This window comes from Dipodomys ordii, unplaced genomic scaffold (genome assembly GCF_000151885.1).
Source record: "Dipodomys ordii isolate 6190 unplaced genomic scaffold, Dord_2.0 Scaffold4, whole genome shotgun sequence".
Lineage (NCBI taxonomy): Eukaryota > Metazoa > Chordata > Mammalia > Rodentia > Heteromyidae > Dipodomys > Dipodomys ordii.
In genome coordinates, this window is record NW_012267220.1 from 31,437,810 (window position 1) to 31,462,110 (window position 24,301).

The 24,301-nt window shown below is 38.7% G+C and overlaps 1 protein-coding gene across 1 annotated transcript in view; it reads left to right on the forward strand.

Moving 5' to 3' along the window:
- Positions 1 to 24,301, forward strand: part of Kcnu1 (potassium channel, subfamily U, member 1) — a 171,084-nt gene that overhangs the window by 97,613 nt on the left and 49,170 nt on the right. The window contains exon 17 of the mRNA XM_013024211.1: positions 1,629 to 1,731. Coding sequence (XP_012879665.1) covers positions 1,629 to 1,731 — 103 coding nt within the window. The remainder of the gene's footprint in view (positions 1 to 1,628; positions 1,732 to 24,301) is intronic.

Sequence of the window (24,301 nt, forward strand, 5' to 3'; positions counted from 1 at the left end):
CTCACCTTGCCCACTTATCCTTGCCTCCCCAGACCCATCCCTTTGTAAAATAGCTGATAAATGGTTGCTGGACAATTCAGCTTTGAAAAAAGCAGAGACTCCTGAAAACTCTGCTGTTCATAAGCCGAGTCTGGGCATGTTGTCTGTTACATTCCTGAACTCCATTTCTATCACAAGTACTAAAGCAGCTTGATTCTAAAGACTGATGTTTGGTATCATCACCAGTCTTCCTGGTTTTAGTTCACATATTCTCTTCCCTGGCCATTCCCCTCAGGGAAAAAGGTAATTATGAAATAAGAAAGCTGCATCCATCCTGAAAATCCACGAAGCCGCCATGGGTAAAGGCTATGAAACGTTACAGGGAAGGAGTACTCTCATTCCAAATGTGGCTCTAAGCACACCTGTGTGATAACCCCTGATTTAAGCTGACACATAACTTATGCAAAGGATGTCCTTCTTCTTCCAGAAGTGTCTTTTGGCTCCATTGATTATTTTTATGGATTAGAACGGTTCAGAAAAGAAGTACATCAAAAGAAAAGGATTCTAAGGGTGTTTGTTTTTATGGCTCTTCCTGTCTGTTGTTGTTCCAAATGAAGGGATATAAGAGTTTCAAGGTTTGTCTCACATAAACTCTCCTTCCACCTGGTCTAAGTACAGAAATGACACTTAAGTTGAGATTCAAGAGGAAAAAAATGGTGTCTTCTTTCTCCACTTGGGTGGGCCTGGGGACAAGGAGTAGGAGTGATGACAGCATTTTGTTTTTATCCATCACCTTGGTAACTGTTCATTCTCTACACTTCCAATCATCTAGCCATCATGTTTGGACAAGTAGATAAGGCAACTTCTTAGAGAGTGAATAAGAAGCATTTAACTTCCAAGGCATTGCTTAGAAAGTGATTTCTTTGAATCTTAATACCATGTGCTAATTCTTAGTGACTGACAAGAGATTCCTAACCAGGTTGGACTGTGTGAATAGTGGGACTGGGTGCCAGCACTCAATTTATCATGCTTTCTATCTTTCATGTGTGTGTATATACATCTATATATATATACATACTTATACATACATACATATATATTTTATTTTTATTTTTCCTAACTATCACCCTAAAGTCATGGTATGATCCCTGTTTGACAAAAGAGAAAATGACTTGCTTTTGCGTTGTTTCAAAATAGTGAACTTCTCAAAGGCTTTGAGACATATTTCCTATGCAGATTATAATTCATAAGTCACAATTAATAATGAAGGAAGTCTTAAAGGAAAGACAAAGTCCAAGGACAGTGAATTGCCACCTGACCAGTGTTTGCAGGAAGGAAGCAGGACTTGTGTAGAAATACCTAAGATTTCTCTAGGCCCTGCTGATAGCAAGAAAGCTTCTCTCCTGGATGCAATAGGAAGAGTAACAGGTTAGCAAAGTTCAGAAATAACTAAAAGGCATTTATTTTCTCATGTTCTAAAGATATGAAATCCCCAAATTTTAATTCTGTAGAATTCTCCAGAAATAGTTTTTAGCTAAGAATACACAACCTCTCTGTTGTCAAGCCTAGGAATATCTCAGCCAAAGGGAATGGCTCCAAAACCTTTTGTGAAAGGATATCATCTTACTAGTGTTTCCATGCTCTTGCAGGGTCAGGGCTGGTGGTGTTGAAGAGGAACATGAAGGACTACTCCACTGTAAGAATCCAGGATTCTTTTCCAAGAGGAGAGGAAAGCTTGAACTCTAACACCAGGTAAGAGCCAAAGAGGGACCCTAGAACCCTATGTTTTTTTGTGAGTCACTCAGATTTAAAAATGGAATGGGAATAGGTCTTCACCAAAACAAATTCATGTGCATTTCCCATTAAGATAAGCAAATATACCTTTTTGCACCATTGCACAGATTATCTGTACCCATAGTAACCAACAGTTATATTTCCAGTCTTCTTTAAGAGTCCTTTTCCGGCAATCTAGAAATGAAGCTTATGGTGAAATCTTAGCTATTTCAAATTAGTTTTCCATTATTCCCCATCTGTTATTTCCAATAAATTCATGTTGAAATTACATAAATATTTACATATACAAAAATCCTGTCAATAAGTTCTTCCTCTACTACAACACTTAAGTATATTAAAACTTCTACTAATTATAAAGTAAGGCAATAGAGGGTGATCTGCTTAGCTGATCTTAAAGCCCAAAACTTTGTCATTCCAAACTTAAATAAAGATAACTGCAATATATAGTCCACATTATATAGTTTGGTAGGGATATTATAGAGAGAAGATATAGGAAGATTGTTAATGATTAAGAATTGTGATTGTCTACTATTATCACTAAAACATAACTATTATGCTCTGATGTCTCATAACGTAAGGAATATTTTGTTGATTTTTTAAAATAATTGAGTGGTAATAAATAGTTAAGGCACTTTGTTGGTATAGTCATTAAATACAACAATATAAAAGTCTCTCAGCTGGGCTCCAGTGACTAACACCTGTAATCCTGGCTACTCAGGAGCCTGCGATCTGAGGATCTCGGTTTAAAGCCAGCTAAAGCAGAAAGGTCACCATGACATTCTTATCTCCAATTAATCACCCAAAAACCAGAAGTGGCTCTATGGCTCAAAGTGGTAGTGGGCTAGCCTTGAGCAAAAGAGCTCGGGGACAATATCCAGGCCTGAGATCGAGCACCACGACTGACCAAAAACAAAAACAAAAGCAAAGAGTTTCTCAAAAAAACTTACAATGATCCAGTGATCTCACTTCTGAGTATTTATTCAAACAGACTAAAATCAATATCTCTGAACTTTCATACCTGTTGTAGAATTATTGACAATAGCCAAGACACGCAATTACCCCCAAGCTGTCAAAAGATGAAAGGAGAAAAACACTCTGATATATATTTATATACATAAAGTGACATATTTATACTTTAAAAAGAAGGCACTTCTACCATTTGCAAGAAAATGGATAAACCTGGGAGACCATGCTAAGTAAAACAAGCCAGACACCAAAAGACAAATATCACATGATCTCTCTTACATATTTCTAGAATTGCCTAGAAATACATAGCAGAATGAGCATTGATATAGGTTGAAGTGTGACAGAAGTAGGAATGCTGGTCAAAGGACACTAAAAATTATATGGACAAAAATCACTTTAATTCTTGGCTGCTAGCAAGTGCTCATTAAATGTTCTTTGATTAGTACTAATTTGCTTAGCCAAGAACATGTAGGAAAACAGACTACATCTTCCAAGGATATAGATTCTTAAAATGAATCATTTTACTTAATCTTGTTTCTGATATATTTTATCTCTTTTAAAACATGAAAAATCAGACTTCTATTTAACTGGAAGATGGTGGATTTGTGTCTGGTTAACAGAGGTGTTGTATACCTTTCATTGATTAAACGTTCAAGATACTCACCTGTGCCACTACTTTGTTGGTGAACTTTCTAAGAATGACACTTACCCCCCCCTTCTTGCCCTCAATTTCAGAATTTTAAAATTTGTATTATTTTATTATCTTTCAGTAGTTGTACAAAGGAGTTGCCATTCAACAAAGCAGTTTATGAATACAATATATCATGTTCCATGTCACCCCTTTTCATCATTCCCCCTTATCCATGCCAACTCTAGGATTTTTTGAAACTAGATGAGATAATCATTGGTGGAAAAATTAGTAATTAGGTAAAGAAAAAATGTAAGTGTTTTTCTAGGTTTCAGGCTTTGCTTCAATGTTTCCTACAAGCCCACAGCTACACACCAGCATTGGGATGTTCTATCTTTTCCTTCATAAATGATTGGTAGATGTGTATTTATTTAGTACCTTATACTATGTCTGATGATTTTGTTGATATGTTTTCTAATTGGATGAACAAGGTAAATTCACATAAAATAAGTCACAGACCACATAAACCAGCCTCTCCTTGTGTGCTGCCGACACGATCAATCAGGCAAGTCTGAGGAGAAAGAGGTCAATGTTGCGTAGACTCTTCCCAAAGGCTTCTTTGGGAAGGTATGGGAGGTATGATTGTAAAGGTGACAGAAACTGAAAATATCAACTCTTATGAAGAGTATGATGTGGCCAAGACATGGAAGAATGTGTCTCCTCTTGTCCCAACCATCTCAACTATAGCATCATGAAAAACACCTCAAATTTCTCAAGAACATATTATGGATATTGTATGATGCACATATATATGTATGTATATTACATTTATGTTCATGATAAGTTGTTACTAAAGCCTGATTCAAATTGGGAAGCTGTTTTGTAGGGAGAGTTTGTTTGTTTGTGCTGGTCTTGGAGCTTAAACTCAGGGACTGGGCACTGTCCCTGAGCTTGTTTTGCTCAAAACTAATGCTCGACCACTTGAGCCACAGCTTCACTTCTGGCATTTTGGTAGTTAATTATGAGTCCCACTGATTTTCTTGCCAGGAATGGCTTCAACTTATAATCTTCAGATCTCAGCCTCTTAAGTAGCTAGGGTTACAAGTGTGAGACACCAGCACCTGCCCTGGATAGCTATTCTGGTGGCATAAAACAACATATATGAAGAAAGTGCAGGTGCCCCAGTCACGTCTGGGCTTCCACGGACTCCTTCCCACATCGTCTCTATAATCATAGGATAACTAGTCATGGACAATCAAGAATCACTATAGTCCTTGTATGGAATTTTAGCCATCCCATTTCACTGGATTCTTTTCCATATTCTTGAATGCAGCTGTCCAAATAAAGTATTTTAACTTGCTCATATTTCCTCCATTATCATTAATTCCCCCATTGTCTGTGGTAGATAAGGAAATAGTCAAGGCAGTCCGGTCATTCAGCAGACCTGGTCTATTAACCTTATGTGTAGTTGAGGATCCTGAATATACTATGAAAGTTCCATGAGCAATCCAGAAGCCAGATCATCTTTGAAACTGATACTTCTTAATTCAAAAGTAAGATGTATACATAGGAATGCAAGGTTTAAATAAACAAATCAGGTATACATTGCTGCATCTCTTAAATGGCAGTATGATAGTTCTTCCTTGTGTGTGGCTTTGCATTCCCTGGTTTTAATTAACTACAGTCAACCATTATCCTAAAATATTAAATAGAAAATGCAAAAATGAACAAGTAATGTTCATTAAATTAAATAATTGTTTTATGTTTAAGTGGCTTTTATTACATAGTAATGTGGTAATTATACTATTTTATTATTGTTGCTAACATCTTACTGGGCCTAACTTGTGAATTAAACTATATCCTAGATATGTGGCTACAGATAAAAAGCACAGTATACACAAGGTTTGTTACTATCTGTGAGATCAGCTGTTCTTACAAGTCCTTCCCATGGGTAAAGGAAGAACTTCTGTGTATACTTAAATGGATATTGTGCTGGTGAGTTTCTGTGGTATTTCATCAGTAGTATTGGATAGCTCAGTTGATTCAACACAGTGGTAAAGAATCAATGACAGATCTTGTGACCATTGTGTACTATGGAATAGGGTCTTTTGGTTAGTTGGTTTGATTTGTTCCATTGATTTTCAGGCCAATGATAATTCCACCCACCAAACCGGCAAATTTCTGTCTTTGGTAATAAGAGTGAGTGGTAGGTAGACTAGATGGCTAACTACAGATGAATAGGCATTGTTGGAATAAAGATAATAGGTATGCTCTGTACTATTTGGAATCCACTTGTGTTGTGTTAATGTAATATATTCACATACAAAATCCAGCATATTATTTATAGTTTTGCTGACAATGGGCTCAATGCTATTAAAGATGTAATCTGCAGGCCACCAGTGGGTTTTCCAGTAAGCTCAGAAACTACAGTCTTCTATTCTTAGTACTTACAGCTCTCTAGGCAGCCTTGACTTACACACATTATAGTCCAGTATTTCATTGCATCCCTGGTGTCTTTCTTTTCTTACAGAGTAAGCAACATTATAAATAGCATTTAGGCTCTCAGACAAGTGCACAGAAGACTATTTAATAGATTGTAGTTAAATATATATTTGTTGATGAATAAATAAATAAACAATCATTAGCTCTATTCAACTGAGGTCTGGGTCTTTAAATCAAAGGATCATAATGTAAGAGAGAGGAGATAAGTATTTTCTGTTACTTGTCAGGGAGATAAAGTAAGATCTGTGTAAATGTTGATGATAAATAAAAGTGAATTTCATGTCCTCCCAACTATCCATGCTCTAATTTTAAATTTCTTTATTATATTCTTCTTACTTTGGGTGATTTTAGAAGAATTCTGCTACTTTTACCTATTTATTTGGTATCTTCTGCCTCTTGTCTATAAAAATTTACTTCTTCAGTAAGTCTTGTTTTAATTAGATAAAGAACAGAGGGCCAAGTATGGTGGCTTAAGCCTGTGATCTCAGCAACATAGGAGGTAGAAATTATGAGGATTATAGTACAAGGTCAACCAGAACAAAGTTGGTGAGCATCTCTCAACAACTAAACCAAGCATGTTGGCATGCCCCTGTCATTCCAGCTAATTGGAGTCATGGGTAGAGGGATTACTATCTGAGGCCAGCCAGACATAAACTTGAGATGTTATCTGAAAAATTTAACTACAACAAAAGGGCTGGAGGTGTGGCTTACGTGGTAGAGTACCCGTCCAGCAAGCACAATATTCTGAGTTCAGACCCCCGAACAGTGTGCATGTGGCATATGGTGGGGGATGGAGGGAAAGAGGAGAGGACATTATTTAGATACAGTGAAATCATACTATGTTGTTACTGTGCTTGATATGTTAACTTTTTTTCCTATTCATCTCTTAGAACCTCTCACTCTCTGGGCAAGCCCATATAAATGAGAAACTAGAAAGTGATTTCAATGTCATGTCACAAAATACAAGAGGTTTCGTGGAATCTGTTGTTAATTCTGTTGGGGAAATGCATATTCTGTGCATGATTACTGTAGGGACCATCATTTAATCATACAGAATTAACCCTCTAAGACTCAAAGGTTCTTAGGCCTTTGGTTTCCTAGGTAAGATTCCTATACTTGTAAAAGATGTCTAGCTTTGAAGTAATGTTGTTATTTGGCTCCAAAAGAATTAGCAAGGATATGTGTGTCTGTTATGACATTTCATAAGTGTACTCATGAAGTCTCAATACCAAGTTCAAAGAAATCAGGAAAGTGACCATACATAATTACAGGGATAGGATAGGGGCAAGTGATGGATATACACATGTTGAGATACTTTTGCTCACAAGGAACTTCAGTTCTAGAGACAGATGAGGTACAGTGACAGGGAATATGTGAATAAGAACTTGGGAATCAGGACAACAGTGGGATGAATGATTGGTCATGGAGTATACGTATTAATTTGGATTAAGTAATTAGTAGTCGTATGTTTCTTTTCTTCAACTTGTTTATCATCTCCTGGTTGATGGCCTAGGCCCTTGTCTGTTTAGAGTCAGATAGGAAAGACCAACTTGAAGAGGCAGGGTACAAATTATGGGATGCTCGGTCACTGCCTCTAAATAAAACTATTCCATTTAAGGGCTAAGGCATGACTTGCATAGTTTCTAGGGGAAAAATGAGAAGTGGGCAAATGTTGCAGACTTATTCTGTGTTGTTTGCCTGTTATCTCAACAGTATCTTTCTGAGGTGTTGACCTTCCCTAAGTGTTCACTTCCCCTGTCAACATCTATCTGAATCTTCAGCTGAAAAACCAGAAATATAAAATGTTAACCCTTTCAACCCTTTCACAAGTGGTTTTTCTTTCACTGTCGATCAAAGACTTGAGCTAAGGATCAAAGGGATTTCAGGCAGCCCCTAGAAGGGGAGAGGTGGTTTTATTAGTAGACCTGGAAGGGATTCTTGTGCACCTCTGTAATAACACCTTCAAGTCTGCTGTGTGCTATATGACACCACTGCTCAGGTTTCAGAGAGAAGGATAAAGGAGGCGACCACATGCCCTATGACTGTGACGGAGGCTCCAGAAGTGGAACTAGTTGAGGGTAAAGACCTTAGCTATGTGACTATGAGTGACTCGTGGTTCAAACCCCTCATCTGTAAAACAAATAGCACCTACCTTACAGGTCTAATGAGGAGATTAAGTGTAAGTTGTTCAGAAAAGACCCTATGAAACAGTTGAATGCATGGTCTAAGGAGTCAACTTAAAGAAGCTTTGTGTTGAAATCGTTTCATCATTATGCATTTATGGTAACACCTATAGCATGGGTAGAGAAGACAACTTAGAGATGGAGGTCACTTCAAGTTAAAATCAGAGTGTCATGTGATGGCAGATTTTACCTGTAATAGTAAGATTGGTAAATCTAGCTATAGCCTTCTCAAAGATATTTGCCTATTGGGAGTGGTCTCTTGTTCTTACTTCTTTCACTGAAGCTAGGAAGATTTAAGGATTCTCAGCCTAATTATACTCATGCTTGATGCCTGTTGGTGGTGCTGGCTTTGGGAATGAAAATTAAGTTCAGGGTCCTATCTCCCCTTCAAATCAGCACCAAATATAAATGTCACTTAATTACTATCAGCTTTCACATAATCATTTATAATTTGCTAATTAAGGTGATCAGGACAAATCAGTTTTGAGTCTAGGATGGTGCCTTAAATACTGAGGAAATCTTTCTTGCCAAGGGAGTGTTAAGTAACCCATGTTCACAAACACTTGTCCCATTTCACCTTCTCTCCCTGTCCTCAAGCCTGTTTTGCTGCTGGTTGCAAATACAAGGCAAGTGAAACTCAAGGTATCTGAGTAGCCTTACCAGGTAACAGCTGTCTTCAGCACATGTGCCACTATCAGGACAATAAAATATTGTTCACTCCTTCTACACCCCCACCAATTAGGTCAGCTGTAAATATTGAAATTGCTTGGTAAACATGCTGAAGATTGTGCTGACTTGCTAATATAAGTGAAAATGTAATTAGATTTATTACACTTTTTTTCCCAGCCATAATTTACAACAACAACAACAACAGAATAAAAAAAATCTCTTGCAACCTGCTGAAATATCATTATTAAAATGCACATGAAAAGTCAATTATGCCAGAGGGAGGTATTTAAGAGAATTGCGTTTTCATACCCTGGGATTATGCCGTAGGGATTACATATTTCTTGTTTATATTTTTTTTCCCGGAGATCTTTGCTACTGCCAAATGAAAAGGAACAGATATTTTACTTATTTCCCTCTGAAATATGGTCGCAGATAGTACTAAGAAGTAAACTAAATAACCTGGCTCCCTGGAAACCTACTTTGTCCTCCAAGCCCCAGGAAAAGCAGAGCTGTCACCATTCATTCTTATTTACAAGCATGTCTCTCTGTTAAGCAATACTCATATTCCTTAAAACAAGTAGAAATCAAATATATATATTTTTCCTAAACACATTTCTGTTTTATACTCTATGGGAGTAGGTTATCATGTGAAATTCCAGCAGCTGGCAGTGAAGGGAGGGCCAGCAAGTCCAGAGGCAAAAGATAAGTAATCGCAGAGTTTCCTTTAAAACCCCAGGCTCCTTCTACTTGTAGGATCTTAGAACAGAACTCTACCTTCAGATAACAGCAGGACACACGAGGCCAATACACATGTGGCTAGGGGTATCTATGCTACTTGAAGCCTTCTTTGGGTCTTGGTGCTACACTGCTTGCATGAAGTGTCCTGTATATGGTGAAGCTTTGCTTTCTTCCAGAGGCGGCCGTTCACATCCAAGTTCCCTTCTGTAGAGGCAAATGGGCCTCTACTTTTCTCCTAATGAAAGCTGATATTATGCTATTTAATCTGTGTTTCAAGAACCAGTGGGGGAAAAGCTAGTGAAAAACAAATGATGAGCTGGGTGCCAGTGGGTCACACTTGTAATCCTAGCTACTTACGAGTCTTAGGAGTCTGAGATCTGAGGACAGCAGTTCAAAGCCATCAAAGCCTGGCACACAAATCTGAGAAACTCTTATCTTTGATTACCACCAAAAAGCTAGATGGGGAGCGGTGACTCAAATGAGAGAACACCAGCCTGGAATGCAAAAGCTAGGGATAACACCTTAGGCCCCCCATTTAAGTCTCAGTACCAGCATATAATAAATATATAAATTAAATCAATAAGCAATTTATAAGTATGAGGAAACTATTTTCTGTTTCAAAACTCTCCTAATGTTCAGTTTAGAAAATAAAATTTTAAGATGGATGCTGGTGATTCACACCTATAATCCTAGCTACTCAGGAGGCTGAGATCTGAGGATAATGGTTCAAAGCCAGCCTGGACAGGAAAGTCCATGAGATTCTTCTCTCCAATAAACCACCAGAAGACCGGAAGTGGCACTGTGGCCCAAGTGGTAGAGTTTTTTGCTTGAGCTGAAGAGTTGAGGAACTGTGCCCAGGCCCAGAGTTCAAGCCCCACAACTGGCAAAAAAAGAAAAGAAAAGAAAAGAAAATTTTAATACATTTTTAAAAGAATGATTAGTGGATATATTATGTATAAATTCTACTTAGGGAATACTTTTTGTGTTTTGCTTTATGCATATCAGCACATACGTGTAAATAAACTTATATATGGAGGTTCTATAAGAGCCAGAAATGAGAAATGCTAAAGTTAGCAGACTTTGATTTAAAGCAGTGTCTTAACCCAGAGGAATGTCTTCTAATCACAAGCAATACAAATTTCCTTCCTGCACAGTAACATCCAGTTTTTTATTTATTAAATACCATCATTATGATTAATATAAAGATATTAATATAAATATATTAACCATATTTAGTATATAATATATGTTAATATATTTAATCATAGTTTATCATATTTGCATTTTATTATAAGAACAGTGGGGTTTCTAATCAATGAAGTGGATATGTAGCTCAATAGTAGAATGCTTGCCTGGCGTGAGCAAATATTTAGATACTAACACCATAAAAACACACACACACACAAAAATCTGATTCATGGAAAGGACTTCAAAACACTTTTCATACAGATTAGCCAGAATTGCTTCAAATGAAAGATTCTGTTTGACTTTATAGTCAAGGAAATCTGGTGCTTGGTTTTCACACTGCTGAAGTGTAAATCAGAATATATTGTCATATTCCCATAAGCCCCTGTTTTTCACATTCCCCATAGTCTGGGTATTCAGTTGCTAGAGCCATGGGCAATTTTTTTTCTCTTACTTGAATTCTGTGTTAATCCTTTGGCTCCCTGTTTTATGGCCCACCAATGGAAGTTAGTTTTGAGAGATGGCTCAGAGATAAGAGTTGGGAAAGTAAAGAGGCAGAGGCAGACAGTGAGACAGAATGGCCAGAGACCTATTTCCTCCAGCTATGCTGTTCCTCCTAAATATTTTCAAAAATACCACCAGCAGTAGGGACTTTTCCTTCAATATATGAACCTTTGGGAGACACTTCATGCTCAAACTATAACCCAAAATAACGAACTCCATTCCATTCCCTTAAGCCATCAGTATGTGGTCTAAGGTAGGTAAAAGTTAAGTAACTAGGTAAGTAAATATTGAACCTAAGTCATATGTCTGACCCCTCCAGGAAGATTTTATCTGATATCTTTACAGCTAATCTGTAAAGATTTGATCAAATATATGTTTAAAGGAAAATAAGAACCATATTAAATGACATTTTTGTTTACCTGTTTAAAAAAAACATAAAACCTACTTAGGAAGACTCTAAGCCTTTAGGGGTAGAACCAGAAGATGGACTGTATTAAAAATGTGTTCAGAATAAATTATATAAGAGATCCCTTCTGCCCATGCTCGTGGGCTAGCTCTGTTTTTAGCCCATGAACTAGACATTCTAATGTGTTTCTTTCTGATACCCTTCTTTTTAAAATTCTTCCCCAGTATCCCTCACCAACCCCAATCTTCTTTTTCTTGAAGGGCTGACAGGCAAGAGAAGGAAAACTTCCTAGGAAAGCCATCCTCTTCACCAGATGATCTCAGTTTCTCCTCCAGGTCTGTGGAGCTACCTCCCATTCTCTGCCTCCCTCTCTCTTACCCTCCTCTAACTTCCCACACACTGCCTTTGTAGCCACTGAGTCTTGTCACAGTATTTTGCAAGCCAAGAAGTAACCGAGGTATAGAGAAGTAATGGAACAGTAATTCCCAAGTAGGGAAGTCATATGCACATAAATAGGCATACAAAAACTTCAGGGAAAAAGAAGCCTCCTCTCAGTTGACCTAACCAGCACTGTCCCTCCTTCCCCCACCTTTGGCTGTCTTATTTTCACATTGGGAATCAAAGCACCAAGGCTAGATGTGGATCAATGAAGTAATGAGGTAGGAGGAAAGTGAGGAAAGAAGAGAAGAAACAGACAATGAAGAAGAGTAACCGAAATGTAGAACAATGTAGGAGATGAAATTATGCAATTCATGGCCATCTGGAATGGCTCAAAGCTGTAATCTTAGCTACTTAGGAAGTGAAATTCAATGATGGCAGTTTAAAGGTAGCCCAGACATAAAATTTTCTAGAGTCCATCTCAATCAGTGGCTGGATGCAATGTTACAGCCCTGTAATCCCCTGCAAGGCAGGGAAGCACAAGTAGGAGGTAATCCAGGACGACCTGGCAACAATGTGAGCCCCTACCTAGAAAACAAAAAGGCTGGAGGTATGGCTCAAATGAAAGAGCACCTGCCTAGTAAGTGTGAGGTCCTAAATTCAATCTTCGTATCATATAAATAGTAAATAAATAAGTTTAAAAAGGTGACTTTAGGAAGTGGCACTGTGGTGCAAGTGGTAGAGCACTCACCTTGAGCTACAGAGCTCAGGGATAGTGTCCAGGCTGAGTTCAAACACCACGACTGACCAAAAAAAAAGATGACTTTCCCCAATAATCTGATTACCATCATATATATCTCTGCCAACTGTACTCAGAGATATACTCAAGATAGGTAAAATAAAAGGGCAAAACAAAACAATCATAATATAGTGAACCAACAAGATTTATGAACCATTATCAGCAGGGCTGGAGTCTGAGTAAGGTTAAATCAGGTGAGGAGGCTACCAGAGAAGATTGGTTCCCAAATTTGATCAATCTGAACATTTCCCCTGGCTCATCTCTTAAGAATCTCTTATCCCTTCTTGCCCATTCCTATATTTAGTTCAAGTGCTGTAACAACAGTAGGAGTTCGAATGCACACATCCTTTCAGAGGTTTTTCAGTGCCTTTAGAAATGAAATAAAAATCTTTGACCATACCCTTTTGGCATATAGTGTGGGTCTCTCACAAATTTCCAAACTGAATTATATTCTCTCCCCCACGTAAACTTTTTACTGTTTTTCCTGCCTATAGACTATGTATGCACTTAGAATATTCCCCCTTCACTAGCTTAGTCTAGTAAATTCTTTTTTAACCTTATTTTATTGTAAAGATGCTGTACAGTGGGGTTACAGTTACATGAGTAAGGTAATGAGTACATTTCTTGTCAAACATTGTTACCCCCTCCTTTGTTGTTCTCCCACTATCCCTTCCCTCCCCCACTTCCCACACTCCTCCCCACCCCCTCCAACTCCCCCCCACCTGAAGTTGTAAAGTTTGTTTCGAATATAGTGTCTTGTGGGTATCATTGTTGCAATGGGTCATCCTGTATCCTTGTTCCAGCATTTTGTTATTCCCCTTCCCCTCCCCAAATTCGAAATGTATGTACAAGATACAGGCTACCAAAATCAAGTACAGTGACAACAGGGGGAAGAACATACAAAAGAAACCAAAAAAACCCACATAGTACATTAAAAACAACAACAACAAAGACAGGCCACTGCTGTCCATTTCTTGGGGTTCATTTTCTTAGCATCATCTTATATGCTCATATGAACAGAACTTCTGAGCTTTTCTGCTCATCTGATAAAATTATCCTAGATGTATACTAATTAATGCAGATGAGGGAAACCATGGGACCTATATTCTTTGGGTGTGGTTTACTTCACTTAATATGATTTTTTTCCAAGTCTTTCTATTTCCTAACAAATGGGGCAATGTCATTCTTTCTGATGGAGGTATAGAATTCCATTGTATGTGTGTGTGTGTGTGTGTGTATATATATATATATATATATATATATATGATCTCACATTTTTTGATCCATTGATGTACAGAGGGGCATCTGGGTTGGTTCCATATGAATAATACAATGATAACCATAGTTGTGACAATAGTTTTAGTATGGCCTTGTTTGTGATTATTTGGATAAAAGCCCAGAAGTGGGATTTCTGGGTCATAGGGGAGCTCTATGTATAGTCTTTTGAGGAACCTCCATACTGCTTCCAGAGTGGTTGAACAAGTTTACACTCCCAGCAGTAGTGCAGTAGGGTTCCTTTTTGACCACATCCCCTCCTGCATCTGTTGTTATTAGATTTCTTGATGATAGCCATTCTAACTGGGGTAAGGTGGAATCTCAATGCTGTTTTTTCTTGATGATAGCCATTCTAACTGGGGTAAGGTGGAATCTCAATGCTGTTTTGATTTGCATATCCATAGAAGTTGAGCATTTCCTCATGTGTCTATTGGCCATTCTTAATTCTTCTTCAGCGAAGTCTCTCTTTAAGTATTTAGGCCACTTATTCATGGGATGGCTGTTTCTTTGAAGATGTATTTATGGAGGATTTAATTTTTTGAGTTCTAAGTATATTTTAGATATGAGACCCTTGTCCATTTTATGCCTAGTGAAGATCTTCTCCCAATCTGTAGGGTTTCTGTTGATCTTGCTAGCTATGTCCTTTGCCATGCAGAAGCTCTGCAGTTTCATCCAATCCCATTTCTCCAAACTTTCATTGATTTGTTGTGTTTCTTGGTCTTTAGTAAGACAATTTCAGCCTGTGCCTAGGAGCCCTAGAGTTTCTCCTATTCCTTCCTGTAATATTTTCAGGGGGTCTGCTTTGACTTCAAGATCTTTGATCCATTTGGAGTTGATTCTGGTGCACAGTGATATATAAGGATCTAGCTTTAGTTTTCTGCAGGTGTTTAACCAATTTTGCCTGCACCGTTTGCCAAAGAGGCTGTCTTTCTTCCATTCTAATTTTTTGGCTCCCTTATTGAAAATTAGGTGGCTATAGATCTACACGTTCATTTCTGCATCTTCAGTTCTAGTCCATTGGTGTGCAGGTCTGTTCTTGTGCCAGTACCAAGCTATTTTGATTACTATGTAGTTTGAAGTTTGGTATTAATATTTCTCCAGAACTGTTCTTTCCACTAAGGATTGTTTTTGCTATTTGGGGCCTTTTATTGCTACATATGAATTTTGGGGATGCTTCTTCTCTTTTATTGAAGAATGATGTTTGGATATTGATAGATTTTGCATTGAATTTGTAGATAGCCTGGGCAGTATTGCCGTTTTCATGATGTTGATCCTCCCAATCAAGGAGCACAAATGTTTTTCCACTTCCTAAGTTCTGCTTTAATTTCCTTTTTCAGATTTTAATGTTTTCATTACAGAAATCCTTCACTTCTTTACTTAAGTTAATACCTCAGTATTTTATTTAATGAGGAGAGCTATTACAAAGGGAGTTGCTTTCCTGATTTCAGCTGCACTCTTCTCATTATTGACATATAGGAAAGCCATTGGATTTTGCGAGTTAATTTGATAAAATCATACACCTTGATCAAACAGGATTCATTTCAGGATGCAAAGCTGGTTTAATATACACAAATAAATTAATATAATTCATCACATCAACAAGAGCAAGGATAAGAACCACATGATTATTTGTTTCCATCTACAGAATAGGGGGTTGGCTTGTTGATCATTTTCAAAGAGCTTCAGGTGCGTCATTAAATAGTTGGGTTGAGATCTCTCCAATTTCTTGATGTAGGAATTCAGAGCTATAAATTTTCCTCTGAGTACAGCTTTTTTTGTGTCTGGTAATTTTTTTGTAGCTGGTAATTCCCATGTTCATTTTTGTTAAATATCATGAACATTTGAATTTCCTTTCTAACCTCTTCCATGACCCATTAGTGGTTCAACAGAGTATTGTTCAGCCTCCATGTGTTACAGGATTTTCTTTGGTGACTTTTGGTGTTAAATTCTAATTTTATTCCTGTGGTCTGAGATAATGCAGAGCATAATTTCAATGTTTCGGTATATGGACAGATTTGCTTTGTGACCTAAAATGTGGTCTATTTTGGAAAATGTTCCAGGTGCTGCTGAGAACATGTATTCTGTTGTTGATGGCTGAAATATTATGTAGATGTCTGTTAAGTTTAGTTGGTCTATGCAGTTGTTTCCATCAAAGGTTTCTCTGTTGTGTTTCAACCAGGTTGATTTATCCATGGGGAGAGTGGTGTGTTAAAGTCTCCAACAATTCATATCTTTGGATCTATGTGTAATTTTGGGGAAAGTAGTGTTTCTTGGATAAATTTGGGTGCTCCAATATTTGGTGGATAGATGTTTAGAATTGCTATATTCTCCTGTAGGACAGATTCCTTTATAAGTATGTCATGTCCTTCTTTATCTTGTCTCATCTATTTTATCTGGTATTAGGATTGTGACTCCTGCATATTTATGGGGACCATTTGCTTGGTAGATTTTGTTCCAGCATTTCACTTTCAGAATACGTTTGCTTTTGTGGGCAAGATATGTCTCTTGAAGGCAGCAGATAGAAGGATCTTGTTTTTTTTTTTTTTAGACAATTTATGTTGCTTAATTGAAAAGTTAGTCCATAATATTGAGAATTAGGATTGAGAGGCGTTTGGCAGTTCCTGCCATGTTATCCACTTTCCTAGGGGGCTGTGACAACTGGGTTCTTAGTATGCTTATCTTATTCTTTGTTTGGAGGCCTTTTCTCTGCCTTCATCCTGTTCTTGGTGGATTTCTATGTGTAAGAAATCTTTAAGTATCTTTTGTAGGGCTGGTTTGATGGAGATATATTGCTTCAATTTTTCTTTGCTGTGGAAGGCTTATTTGTTCCCCTGTTAGAAGGACTGGTTAGCTGGGCACACTATTCTTGGTTGATAGTTGTTTGTCTTTAGGCCCTGACACACATTATGCCAGGATATTCTTGTTTTCATGGTGATTGGTTTCCTTTTATAGGTGATTGATCTGTTCTCCCTGACAGCTTAAAGGATCCTTAAAGCTCTATATTGATCCTGTGCAGATTATAATGTCACAGTGGGATGTCCTGTTCTGGTCTGTACTATTTGGGGTTCTAAAGGCTTCTTGTATCTGAATGGGCCTATCTTTTTGTATGTTTGGGAAGTTCTCGGCTAGGATTCTGTTAAATTTTCTTGACCTTTAGCTTCTGTCTCAAGGCCTCCTCTACACCCATTAGCCTTAAATTAGGCCTTCTGATGGTGTCTTCTATCTGTTGAATGGATCTATCTATTTCTTGCACTTGTCTTGAATACTTGTATGCTTTTTCTCTATATTGTCTTGGCTATCTTCACTGCCAGGGATTCGATATTCTGCATAGTCTAACCTACTGTCAAGACTTTCTACTTTTTTCTTTCCTTTTTTTTTTTTTTGCTGGTCATGGGGCCTGAACTCTTGGTCTAGGAACTGTCCCTCAGCTTTCAGCTCAAGGCTAGCACTCTACCACCTGAGCCACAGCACCACTTCTGGCTTTTTCTGCTTATGTGGTGCTGAGGAATTGAACCCAGGGCCTCATGTATGCAAGGCAAGCACTCTACCACTGAGCCACCTTCCCAGCCCAATTTTCTTTCCTTCTAATTGGTCAGATATGATGACTTCAAATTCTTTGTTGCAGCTTGCTTTAGTTATTGTATGGACTTCTTTACCTCCTTAATTTGGTTTTCATTCTCAAATCCCTTAGTTGATTGGTTATGGTTTCATTGGACCCCTTACCATCTGTTGGATTTTATTCAGCATTCCCTTTGTGGGCTCCATGGATTCCCCCAGCTTTCTGTTTGTGGATTCCATTAATGCCTCTATTAATTTTTGTTTATTCTCATCTGCTCATGCAATTCCTCTATTAATCTTTGATTAGCCTTGTCATGCTCATGAAATTCCTGTATTAATCTTTGTTTAGCTTCATCACACTCACACATTTCACTATCATGTTCCCACAGAGCCCTTTGCAAGATTTCAGTCTTTTCTTTCAGCATGTTTACCAGAACTGTTTGTAGAGCATTTTGGGAGCTCTCCTCTGGATTATTCATTAACTGCTCTGTTGTCTGATTATCATGAGCAGGAAATGAGGTTGCTTGACTTGCCATTTTTCTTATGTTTCTAAGACTTTTTCTGCCCATCTGGGTATGAAAGCAAAACTTGTTATGAGCTAGAATATTATTTTAAGGCAACCATCAACTCAGAGCCCTGTAGTTTTACAGATTTTTTGACACAGTCAAAATGAGTATAGATACAATCTAGTTCAACAACAGACAACTAGGGATCACTGAACTAAGAAAATCAAAGAAGGTATCAGGGGATCAGAAATTAATAGATATAGGGAGAATTGTGAGGAGAAATATAAGAGTACAACAATGTAGGGATAGAAAGGAAGAGAAGGAAGATAACTAAGACCTAGATTCAGAGAGTGGAAAAAGAGAGAAAAAGTAGAAGAAACAAAAATGAAAAGTAAAAGAGAAAAAATGAAAAACTTAAAAATTATTTAAGTATAATGAAATAATACTACGATTAAAGGAACTAAGTTTGAGAAATTTTGAATTAAGGACTTGATGTCTGAATTAAGTTTGCACACAATGAAGGATAAGGTCTAGTATCAAACATGGATAGGTATCTGGGGATGAAAAGAACAGTGATTAAATAGAAAAAAGGACCAAAAGGGAAAAAGAAAAAAAAAGCTGAAGAAAAGAAAAAAAGGGGGGAGGGAATCAAAAAGTACAAAAAAATTTCAAAATAAGTAGAAAAAATAATTCTTTGATTCATTTGGGGGGTGTCTCAACTGGGTCCATATCTAGTCTCTTGGAAGAGTCTCTGATTTGCTTGTGGTATTTGCTTTTCATGTAGCTTAGTAGGTTTCTTAAATCATTTTGAGCAGGCAGAATGAAACTCTGCTTTACCAATGTGCATACTTTGTGATTCTCCTCCCAAACTAGTTCAGTGCGGGGGGAGATCTTCTTTGAGTGTCCTCTAGCTTGGAGTCACTGTGAGGGAGCTTGAATGTGGGTGGGGTTGTGGCCTGTCAGCAATCAATAGCTTTTCCCTGAGGGGCTAGCTCCTGAGACACTCTTGTGGCACTGCCTGGAGCCATGCTCAGGATTTATCCTGTTTCCAGGGTTGAATTGGTTTTCTTTTTACTCTGCTGCAGCTGGGAATGCTGCCCGTGCTGTAGTGGTGTAGGGCCACTTCTGGCTCTGTTTACCCAGTGAAGAAAATCTCTCCACCCTGGGCAGAGCTTCTTCAATCTGGGTGGAGCTCCCTTCGCCTGGGAAGAGCAACATTTTGCTGGGTGGAGCTGAGCTCCACTGGTCTGGTTCTTTTTTTATTTTAATTTTATTTATTTATTTTTTATTGTGAAAATACTGTACAGAGGGGTAAAGTACAATTACATGAGCAAGGTAATGAGTACATTTCTTATCAAGCATTGTTGCCTTCTCCTTTGTTTCCCCTTCCCATCACTTCCCATCTCCCCCCCCCCCCCGCCCCCGCCCCCAGCGCCAAAGTTGTAAAGTTCATTTTTTGACTTAAGGTCTTGTACATCTCATTGTTGCAATGGGTCCACCTGTATCCCTATTTAAACAATTTGTTTTTTCCCTTCCCCTCCCCAAATTATACCAACATCAAATACAGTGAAAACAGGGGTTATACCGTGGGGGAGGGACATACAAAACAACAAAGAAATCATCTTATAAATATGTTAGAAACAATAGTTGCAGCTGCAGCTACCAGCAAGTGCTCAGATCTGTCTCCTTGCCTGGATTTTCCCTCTCTGGCCTAACCTGTACTGTGATTGCACACTTGGTGTGACTCTCTAGCCTAGGACTGTTCACTGGAACATTAAAACTGCTTTCTATGTGAGAGCTTGTTTAGCCTCCAGCTTCTCCTCCGCCATCTTCCTCCAAATCCTGGTCTGGTTCTTTTGACCTGTTCAAAATAGCTCATCAGTGTCTGCTTCTAAGGCTGGAGTTTTCTCTAGCTGCTCTAGCCTGGCCTTTGCAAGCATTAAAGGTGGCATTCTTCTCCAGTGGTGGGGGACGGGCTACCTTCTAAATGTTTTCTGTGAAGAGTGAGGCTGTCTTGTGGGGTACTCACACCTTTCCCTTGGTTTTTGGGCCATTTGCGGTCTATGTTGGTCTGTGGTCAGCAGGATGAAGATTTCCACTCCTTGTCAGTTCACACTGGAAGTGAGTAGAAGCTACTGTCATTTCATCTCTGGTGTCTTTGTCCCTGGCTCTGTCTGTTGATATGGTGGGAATGGCAACTGCCACCACCACTGCCATGGCCGTTGGTGAATGCCCAAATCTGTCTCCTTAACCAAGCTGCCTGAATTCTTCTCTGGCCAAACTCTCTGTAGTATGATGGCACACTTGGTGTGACTCTCTAGCCTTGGATTTTTCTCTCAAACACTAAAACTGGTTTCTACATGAGAGCTTGGGAAGCTCCTAGCTGCTCCTTCACCATCTTCCTCTGTCTCTCTCTATCCATTTCAGTAACTTAAAAAACATTTTCAGCCATACACCAGTGTCTCACACCTGTAATCCCAGCTACTCAAGAGACTGAGATCTGAGGATCGCAGTTCAAAGCCAGCCCAGGCAAGAAAGTCCCATGAATTCTTACTAAAGAGTTCAAAGAATCCAAAACTCAACTCTAAAACCTCTGCATTTTAACTCACAAAAGGTCTTGTCTTTTAATAACACATGAAAAATATCCAGATTCTCACTATAATGAACAAATTTCTATATGTGTCTTGATCGTTTGTCTTTTTTATTTTGTCGGTTGTGAGGCTTGAAGTCTGGGACTGGGCACTGTCCCTCATCTCTTCAGCTCAAGGATAGTCCTCTACCACTTGAGCCACAGTGCCACTTCTGGATTTCTGGTGGTCTTATTGGAGATAAGAATCTCGTGGACTTTCCTGCCCATGCTGACTTTGAATCTCAATCCTCAGATCTCACCATGAGCCACTGGCACCTGGCTTCTTTTTTTTTTTTCTTTTTGCTGATCCTGGGGCTTGAATTCAGGGCCTAGGTGCTACCCCTGAGCTATTTTTTTCGCAAAGTTAGCACTCTACCCCTTGAGCCATAGCTCCACTCCTGACTTATTAATTGGAGGAAAAGTCTCACACAGACTTTCCAGCCCAGACTGGCTTCAAATCCTAATCCTCAGACCTCAGCCTCTTAAATAGCAAAGGCATCAGCCACAGGCTTAACTTCTCTCATTTCCTTTTTTTCTTTTTTTTTTTGTTGGTCATGGGGCTTAAACTCTGGGCTTGGGCACTGTCCCTGTGTTCTTCAGCTCAAGGCGAGCACTCTACCACTTGAGCCACTACACCATTTCCGGTTTTCTAGTGGTTTATTGGAGATAAGTGTCTCATGGACTTTCCTGCCTGAGCTGGCTTTGAACCGTGATCCTCAGATCTCAGCCTCCTGAGTAGCTAGGATGACAGGCATGAGTCACTGGCACCTGGCTCTCATTTTCTTTTATAAATTGGTTTTAGTGATTAAAATGTAAAAATTAGTTGCAAGTAAGAGAAACTCTTCTCAAATAAGCACAAAAGTTTCTAATGATTATAGGTGATAAAAACTACAAGGAGAAATTGAAAGCACTAATTAGGAGTTCCCATATGCACACATATGCACACCTACCACTGGGTCACTGAGGCTAGCGTTGGCTTCGCCTCTGCTTTCGTTACCTCTATGCTGAAGGAGATGGCTATAAAGCTGAAATCATAGCCCACTCTCAGAAGCTAGATCTCAGCATTCCAGTTCTTTATTACAGAAACAGTGTGTTTGATTGGCCCAGGAGTGAGTCAGTTTGCTGACTTGCCCAGTCATCTTCAGGAAGCAGAGTTACAGAGAGCAGACCTGACTGCAAAGTAGTTGATGAGGGCAGTTCTCACAAAAGTAAAGTAGTGCAGGTGTAGACATGGTAGACATCCCAAAGAATTTCCTCCAAATAAGCACAAAAAGCCATCATCAAATGAAATAAGTACTTTCAAACATTAAAATGTCAATTAAGATGCTGGTGGCTCCTGCCTGTAATCCTAGCTATTCAGACGACTGAGATCTTAAGATCACAGTTTGAGGCTAGCTTGGGATTTCAATTAAAAATAAAAAGCTGGAAGTGGAGTTGTGGTGCAAAGTGGTAGAATACTAGCTGTGAGCATAAAACCTCAAGGATTGTACCCAGGCTTTGTGTTCAAGCCCCAGGAATGTCATTAAAAAATTGACCCTCAGGAATGTCCTTTCCATGGTATACACAATGGAATACTGCACTCTCTTAGCTCATAATACAACTCACCCAATCTCAAAGAGAATGCATTTAATATGCAAGAAAAATGATCAATCAGTTAATAAACTGAATAAATACATGCATTGTGTATTTCCATCTAGTATCTAGTGAGTTCCTTTGATGTGCATAGGACTGGCACGGATTCATTCATTGGAAAGTTGTATGTTGTACTAGAGATGAGAAAATTAGTGAAATGAACAAGGAAGCCGTCCAGAAGGAGGAGGATGTTGAACTGCATTTGAAAGGCCAAAGATGTCAACAGTTGTTACACATGATCATCAGTATGAAGTGAAGCAAACCTGACTGAAGGGAAAGGTAGATCAGTTTTGTTGTAGATGACATTTTTTGGGGGACTTCTATATCCTTAGGATTTTTCTCAAGTCTTCTGGAAGGTCCAGCTAGAGTGGGCACCGTAAAATCTGATTTATAGCTGGAGTATCTGTTACATTTTAATAAGGCTGGGAAACTTAGATGTTATTCAGTGTCTATGCCAATCAAGTACCTGTGTAAAAGCAAGACAAACATAACAATAAATGCTAAGCACTTCAGTGTTCAGCGGCTCTGGCAGGATGCACTGCAGGCTTTATGAATGTGTGAGAGTGAATATACAGAGCTTTGGGAAAAGGTCATTGGTATTTTTGGAGCAATAAATCAAGTATGGAAAGATTTGCATTTTGGCTGTATCACACGCAGGACTGGATTAGAGGGAGAGAATACTTTGAAGTAATATTTCTCTGCTGACTTGTTTTATTAGCTTCCTTTAAACATGTTACATTATTGCTTATAGAATTTCATTTACTCGGATTGGCAGCTTGATAAATACGTCTATTGGCGGTGATTTGGATTGCTCTGGGCATTAATATTATTAAAACCTGTCACAAGGAAATGTCTGAAAGATGACTTACTGTAAAGATTGCAGCATGAAATAAATCATCCAGTGGTATTTGTTACCATTTATGGCCTCTTGGAGCTGAGTCAATCCCTTTTTATGTTGCATTATTTTTCAAGTTTTTATAGCTTTACATTATATATTGCTGTCAGGAATGAACAGATGGGGTGTCGAACATGAGCTTTCTGATTAATTCCCCCACCCTCTCCAGTCATTGGTATGAAGGACAAGTGCAAAACTGTGTGTTCTCAAGCAAAAATAGGAGGGAGAACAGGGTAGATATGCTGCTGTGGAGGAAAGGGATCCCTCTTTTGTCAGATTCTTCAGGCCAATTTCACCAGCTGGTCGGAATTCCTGACTGGCAGTCACCCTGTTTGGGTTTCAAGCAAGAAATGAGGCGGCTGTATTTGGATTTAGCAAGCCAACAAATGCAGTTTTGAATGCATTTTTCTTTGAACACACTTGCTTCTGTGCCACATTTTCTCCAGCATTTTCTTATCCAGAAAGCTGAGAAATTTGAAAGAATATAGTTTCCCACAAGTAAGAGCAAGAAGAAAGATACACAGGATTCTATATCCTTCGAGGGAGTGACCAATATGCCAACATCCTTGTGAGAGACTCAAAGGATGGAAGGCAATAAGGAATTCATAACTCAAGACTTGCAATCGATATGCAAAGCATAAAGGGTGTCTCATGGAGGCTCTCAGCACCTTGCAGAAAGGCAGGAACAGAGCAGCACAAGGTCTTACAAACAATGAAGGGCAGTGTGCACAAGGAAGCTTAAGCTATACGTACAGAGGAGTTACAATTATATGGGCAAGATAACGAGTACATTTCTTATCAAGCATTGTTGCCTCCTCCTTTGTTTCCCCATCCCATCCCTTCCCATACTTCCCCCACCTTCCCCCACTCGATCCTCCCCACCCCACAAAAGTTAAGTTCGTTTTTCAACATAACAACTTGTACATCTCATTGTTGCAATGGGTCCACCTTTATCCCTAGTTAAAGGATTTGTTTTTTCCCTTCTCCTCCACAAATTATACCAACATCAAATACAGTGAAGGCAGGGGTTATACCCTGGGGGAGGGACATACAAAGCAACAAAGAAATCATCTTA